Source organism: Protobothrops mucrosquamatus, unplaced genomic scaffold (assembly GCF_001527695.2).
Source record: "Protobothrops mucrosquamatus isolate PMUCROS unplaced genomic scaffold, P.Mucros_1.0 scaffold381, whole genome shotgun sequence".
NCBI classification, from domain to species: Eukaryota; Metazoa; Chordata; class Lepidosauria; order Squamata; family Viperidae; genus Protobothrops; species Protobothrops mucrosquamatus.
The window spans coordinates 154,535-161,425 of NW_015386713.1; the positions used below are offsets into that span (position 1 = coordinate 154,535).

Genomic DNA, 6,891 nt, shown 5'->3' on the forward strand with positions numbered 1-6,891 from the left:
TCCCAATAGACTGGATTGCAAGTTTCTTTATTTGATTTAAATAGTGATCATTAGCCAAACAGTTCTGGAATCAAACAGGAAAATATAATTATTTGCGCCCTACAATCGCTGCAAGGGATGATGAGACTGTCTTCTTGGCTGCAGCAACACTTGGGGGGGGGTCAGGGATCCAGGACTGACATGGTCTGTGTCCACCAAGGAAAGAGTGCCTCCCCCCTCTTCCTCTAGGGCAGCACTTCAGCGGGCAGGTAAACCGGACAAAATATTTACAGTCCATTCACTCATCCAGGAACTTCTCTGCTTCTTCACAGGGCAGTCAGTTGCCCCAAGACCATCCGGAATTGCTGAGTGCTGTTTGCCAGCTCGTGAACCCGCTCTACCATGTCTTTGGCAGCAGCCGGGGATGGGTACTGGAGGGCAGCCGTCTTGGTGCTGGCCACGATCTCCTTGAGCAGGTCGCAGAGAAGGTTGCTGTAATGGGTGACTTTCTGGCGGACCTCCTGGGCCTTGGCTTGGCGAGACAGGGTGTCCCCGATGAAGACCAACTTGTGGGCGCTCAGGATGACGAACTTGCTGTGTGCCACGAAGATCTTGGGCGGCTGGTTTGTGTTCACGGCGGTGAAGAAGGCGTCCACGGCGTTGGTCAACGTCGTGAGGTTGGCCTCGCACTGTTCCAGGTAGAAGAGCAGCAGCTGCCGGTCGGAGGGGCCCAGGGCTGTGCCGCCCCCCCGCACGTGGGGGTAGTGTTGTGGGGGTGTCCAGTTGGACAGGTCGTTGTCGATAGGGCGGGTGACCTCCTGTTCCAGTCGCTCAAATTGCTTCAGCTGTGGGCAGAAGGGCAAAGCGTCAAGTTTTGAAGTACAGCTTTGCTGGTGTGGGGAGAGGTTTGGAATGCAGACATCAAAGATTAAGAAGCCAGAACGTGAGACTCAAGGACGTTACACCAGATGTCTGGCCAGACCTAGAGAACCTTTCTCATAACAATATTTTTCTATTTGATTGGGCTATGTGACCTGACCCAGAGAGAGGAGGGAGAATCCAATGCTTTTACTATGTGGGTTTGGGAGGGGTGTGGCCAGAGCTGGTTTTGCTTTCATTAGTGCTGCAGTGATGCACTCAATAAAGTTTTACATTAAGAGATCGGAGCGTCTTGAAGGTGTTTGCTTGGTTGGGTTTGTCAGTTAGAACCTTGTCACAAAGATGAAAACCAACCTGGGCCGACTGCAGGCCTAAAGGAACACCAGCCCCCCCCCCTATCTCCACTCCCTGGCTGTAAAAGCTGCAATTATTCCTCCATTCAGAAGTTAAGTTGATCCTTGTGATCCTTGTGCATGTAATATTTTAACTGACCTCAGCTAGCAGAAAGGCAGGAGATGCCATAACTGATGATAATTATAAAACTGCCAATTGACAAAATCACAAAGTGACATGAGGATTCCTGCTGATTAGGCTGATCAAACACATTTCTCACACATTTAAAGAAGGCTACGCAACAATCCCCCACTTATTGTTCTGGAAATAGGTCAAACTCTTACATAAATACAGGTAGTCCCCGACTTACAAGCACAACCCAATCACTGCAGTCGTAAATTGAGGCACCACACCACCGGACTAGGTTTTACAACCGCTCCAACCAATCGTAAATGTGAGTCAGTTGTCGAACACCCAAAATGTGATAATGGGAATTTAGTGGGGTGGGCAGCCACTGTGAATTTGGGGATGGGCCATCAGTGGCCCTTTTTTGAAATCCGTTGTAACTTTGAACGGTCGTTAAATGACCAGTCATAAGTTCAGGACTGCTTGTTGAGAAAGGATGGCAACAGAAGTAACACAAATCATGTTTTTTTTTTTGTCTCCCCACAAAACAGGCAAAGACTTAACGGGATGGTTGTGAGTTACAAGAGATGGCCGTAAGCTTGAGGTGTATGTGTGTGTTGTGAGAGAGAGGGAGGGAGGGGAAGAGAGACGGAAGGAGGGAGGGAGAGGAAGAGAGAGAGAGAGAGGGAGAGAGGGAGAGAGAGAGAGAGAGAGAGGGAGGGAGGGAGGGAGGGAGGGAGAGGGGGAGAGAGAGGGGGGGAGGGGAAGAGAGACGGAAGGAGGGAGGGAGAGGAAGGGAGAGAGAGAAAGAGAGAGAGGGAGAGAGGGAGAGAGGGAGGGGGAGTGAGAGGAGTTGAGTGCCTTTTTCCCATAGACCTGCTGCTGCTCCAGCTGTCCTTTGCCTTGTCGCATGATGTTGCCTCGTTCCAGCAGCTCTTTCTGGGTCTTCTCAAACTCCTCTTTCCCCTAATTGAGACACAAGGAAAGTGGAAGGTGCCTCCAGAGCAGACCTGGGCATTTTACAGCCCACCCACCCCGGGACACTTCTGTGGGTGCATTTCCAAATGTGTGAGGTGGACAAGTCCTCCCCCCCCCCGACTGGCCCTTCCCTCCCGGCCCTCCTGCCCCAAGACCAAGCCCACCTGCAGGTGCACGTAGTCGTAATCTTCCAGCCAGCCACCCTCGCTGTTCTCGTACTGCCCGTCGGGCGAGTCCTGGGCCAGGAACTTGGGCGGAGAAGGCAAGGGCCGTGACTGGATGTTGCTTGCCTTCTCGGAGGGTGTGCCGTGGGGGTGGCTGCCCTCCCCGGAGGAGGCCGGGGACCCCCTGGTCCGTCTGAAGAGCAACGAGGCATTGCCGTGCAGGAAGGAGGCCAGCTGTTTGGTGTCGTCAGGCACCCCCCGCGAGTACATGACCAGGTGCTCGAGGTCATCCGGAGCCCCTGGCTTGCTGGCCACGAGGGCGCTGGGGGCCCAGCCGCAACTCTCCAAGGCCTGGCTGTGCCGTAGTAGCGCCTGGTACACCTCCTCCATCTTCTGCACCTGCTTGCTGAGCTTGGAATGGAGGGAGCGGTCGGAGGCCTGGGCGGCGCTGCCCACCACCCCACGAGCAAATTCCAGCAGTTCCCTGAGGGCCCCCTTGATGCTCTCAGTTGCCCCCCGGATGTGGCCTGAGTGGGCCTCCATCCTCTCAGGGCTGCGCCAGCTACCGCTGATGAAAGACATAAGAGACGAGACAGCTGTGTTGACGCTGCTCTGGAGCCGGGCCAGCGTCTCCATCGCAACGTCCTGGTCGAGGGGCAACTCCTTGTCCAGAGCTTCCCGAACGGGCACCGTGTCCAGAGAAGAGTTGGAAAGGTTGCTGCGGGTGCTGCCCGTGCTGGAGGCCGAAAGCCGCTTGCCGTCGGCCCGATCCGTCTGCGGGGGCACGTCGTAGATGTAGTCCCCTTCTCCGTCCTTACTGCTGATCGGCAGCTCTCGGGGCACGTCGTACACCTCCTGGCTGGCCAGTTTTCTCAGCCCTGGCGGGACGTCGTAGATCTCCTGAGCTTCTGACATCCCTTTAGTGCTGGGTGGAGGCACATCGTAGACGTCTTCGGGCAAGGAAGGCTCTGCCAGGGGCACCAGGGGCTGGGCCAGGATGAGCGGATGACGCGACGGGTCGAAGGGCTTCACTTTGCAGAAGGCGGGGGGCACGTCGTAGGTCTCCTCCCTCAGGGGGACATCTGGGACATCCTTGCTGACTGAGGGAGGGATGTCATACACCTGCAGAGATAAATCAACTGTTCTAATTCTATACAGATAGTCCTCCACATATGGGAGCCTGCCCATTACGGTCGTTAAGATGTAATGGTTGTAAAATCAGGCGTGTAATCAATCAGATTATACAATATTTTTTGCAGCAGTCATAACAGTGGCCGTGTTGCAAATTGCCCAAAGTTAAGTGATACGACAGGCAGGGGCCCGACCGACAGAACTTTCAATCTATGTCATAAATCGCCCAAAGGTAGGTCCATCATAACTCTGACCAAATGATCAGTTATAAGTCGAGGACTACCTGTACTCTCACCCTCGTTACTTTCTTCATCTCACCTTGTCCTCATGAAACAGGACCAAGGGAGAAAATGAAATGTGGTAGAAATACTTCCAAGACACTTTTTTTTCCAAAAGACCAGATTCTTGGATTAAGTCGACTTACGACCACAATTTCTGTTGCTAAGCCAGACAGTTGTTAAGTGAGTTTTGCCCCATTTAACAACCTATCTTGTTACAGTTGTTAAGTGAATCGCTGCAGTTGGTAAGTTAGCAACCCGGTTGCTAAGTGAATCTGGCTTCCCCACTGACTTTGCTTGTCGGGAGGTCACAAAAGGGGGTCACGTGCAAAGTTGTAACTGTGAAAAACGGCCATAAGTCACATTTTCCAGTGCCGCTGTAACTTTGAGGGTCACTAAACGAACTGATGTAAATCGAGGACTTCCTGTCCTTGTTTACCCTGGTGCTTCTGTATAACACCTGGTCCTGAGGGTTTACTTTCCAGGTGTGATGGCCTGTGGGAAGGACCTTGGGAGGCTGCAACAAGGGAGGCTAGAATGACAGATAAGGGACCGCGTAGCCCACAGCAGGATAAGGAGCAGAGCAAATTCTAATTTCATGACTTGCTTGGTCAGGGTTGTCAAACAAACCACAACAGGGTTAAAATGAAACATGTGATCGTTAAGCAAACACTTAGCAGTTGAGAAACCCAGAGTTACAGATACTTGGGACCCTGTGATTAAGGAACTGCAATGTTGATTTTATTTTTCCTTTCGGATTACATTTAGAAAACCAATTGTCAATTTTGCTTTGCCTCAAGGACTTGAATGCAAAACCAAGGGCAGGGAAGTTAATAATTACTTTATTACCTTGGAGAACAAGGGTGTGACTCTGTGTGTGTGTGTGTGTGTGTGTGTGTGTGTGTGTGTGTTTGTGTGTGTGTGTGTGTGTCCCCTCCAGGCAAAGAATGTGCAGAAACACCGACTCCTGCTGGCAAGGAAGGTGTCAGCCGAAGGAGCAGGTGGCAACATGCCCAGTTCTAACAATTCACAATCTGATTTTAATGAGGCATCTCCAGTGGGGGGGGGGGGGTTCGAAGGACCCATAAATATCAGGAGTAATAAAAACTAGCAATGCTGAATGTTTCTTCTTCTCCTCCTCCTCCAGTTTAGGCAGTCAAGGTATGATCCTTCGGCAACTCGGGCTGAATTTTGCAATTTTGTTCTGTGACTTAGGACTCGCCATTTGGGATCAGGATTTCTGCTGCTGATCAAAATGTGGACGCTCAGCACATTTGAAAAACAAAGTCAGCGAGGGAGCCAGACTCACCTAAACAACCCTGTTACTAACTCAACAACTGCCGTGATTCACTTAACAACTGTGGCAAGAAAGGTGGTAAAGCGAGGCCAAATTCACTGAACAAATGTTCACGTAGGAACAGAACTTTTGAGCTCAACGGTGGCCGGAATTTACTTGCCTATCTATAAAAGACAGGCAGAAGCTGCTCTTATTCACAGCTCTTTCCTGTGGCAAGGAAGGTTGTAAAATGGGGCAAACTCACTGAACAAACCGTCTTTCTTAGCCACAGAACGTTTCAAAACATTCACTTGTGGTCGTACGTTGAGGACCACCTGCACGCAGGAGAGGTTTCCTCCCCATACGCCTAAGGCAAACCCCCAGAGGAGCCACGATGGCTAAATCCCAGCCTCGCCCCAAAGTCCAGCAGGCTGATCTAACTTACCAGGGGGGGTCTTCCACTGGCCCAGCCCCACTGCCCCTTCCCCAGACCCCTTCCAGCTAACTAAACCACGACTTCCACCCCAATCCAGGGCGGTCCTGGCTGCCCACTCACCACTTGCGGGTTCTTCTCCACACTGGGCGGCACATCGTAGATCTCATGGGCTCCACTGTTGGCGGTCTTGCTCACCATCGCAGGGCTGTCGTAGACCTGGTCGAAGGACAGGTGGTGAAGCGGCTTTCAGGGGATTAACCGAACCCCCTCCCGGCTTTTCTCCCATCTGCACATCGGCCTAAACATCTCGCCTCAGGAGTCGGAGCGGTTGCAGGCCTCGTGGGCAGCTTCTGGCTTCCCCACCACCCCCTTTCTTTGATCAAAGAGCCCTGGTGGCCCAGTGGTCAGAATGCAGCATTGCAGGCTAACTCTGCCCACTGCCAGCGGTTCAATCCTGACCGGTTCAAGATTGACTCAGCCTTCCATCCTTCCGATAAGCAAAGCCAATGGGGAAGCCAGATTCACGTAACAACCATGTTACCATGTTTGCTGTGACAATGAGGGTCGTAAAATGGGGCAAAACTCACTTAATATCTCACATAACAACAAAAATTGGGGGCTCAGCTGTGGTCGTAACTCAGGGACTACCTGTGTAAGCCCTTCAATCCCCACCTTCCCTGCTGCTATTGCCAAGCAGGCAAGGAATTGGCAGAGCCACGTCGGACGGGGAGACGGGAGGCGTATACATGTAACCAATAGATGAACAAAATTCAAGTGATCTTTAAAGAACCCGTAGACATCCCAAGCCAGTTTGACAAGTCTTGGGTGAGGAGCGTAAAAGCGGGGTCTCTCCCCACCACCCTCCACCCCCCCGCTGCCCCCTTTGCCCCAAGAGACAAAGCCGGCACACTCACTTCCTGGCCGCTCCGGTTGACCATCAGGCCCCGTGTGGGGGGCACGTCGTAGATCTCCTGGAGCTGTCGGGGGACGTCATACTCATCCTGGTGCTCTCCTTTGGGGGACTCGTAAATGTAGACCTGCCCCACCCGTGTGGGGACCACCACCTGCCGAGGAAGGGAGAGAATGCTCCAGAGCCTCTGCCACGTTCCAACCTGTGCTAGGGGCCTGGAGGCTCAGACATTCGAAGAACGGCTGCTGGAATTGGGTGTGTCTAGTTTAACGAAGAGAAGGACGAGGGGGGACAGGATAGCAGTGTTCCAGTATCTCAGGGGCTGCCCCAAAGAAGAGGGAGTCAAGCTATTCTCCAAAGCGCCTGAAGGCAGGACAAGAAGCAAGGGATGGAAACTAACC

General features: G+C 52.6%; 1 protein-coding gene across 2 annotated transcripts in view; it reads right to left on the reverse strand.

Moving 5' to 3' along the window:
- BCAR1 (BCAR1 scaffold protein, Cas family member) overlaps positions 1-6,891 on the reverse strand; it is a 13,516-nt gene continuing 6,625 nt past the window's right edge. Inside the window, exons 2-8 of one of the 2 annotated variants that reach the window (XM_015815882.1) lie at positions 6,495-6,644; positions 5,704-5,796; positions 5,207-5,226; positions 3,789-3,792; positions 2,460-3,581; positions 2,194-2,283; positions 1-824 (exon numbers count right to left, since the gene is read on the reverse strand). In XM_015815882.1, coding sequence (XP_015671368.1) covers positions 306-824; positions 2,194-2,283; positions 2,460-3,581; positions 3,789-3,792; positions 5,207-5,226; positions 5,704-5,796; positions 6,495-6,644 — 1,998 coding nt within the window. In that variant the 3' untranslated portion in view covers positions 1-305. Of the gene's footprint in view, positions 825-2,193; positions 2,284-2,459; positions 3,582-3,788; positions 3,793-5,206; positions 5,227-5,700; positions 5,797-6,494; positions 6,645-6,891 lie in introns of both variants that reach the window. The other variant, XM_015815883.1, reaches the window with a different exon arrangement.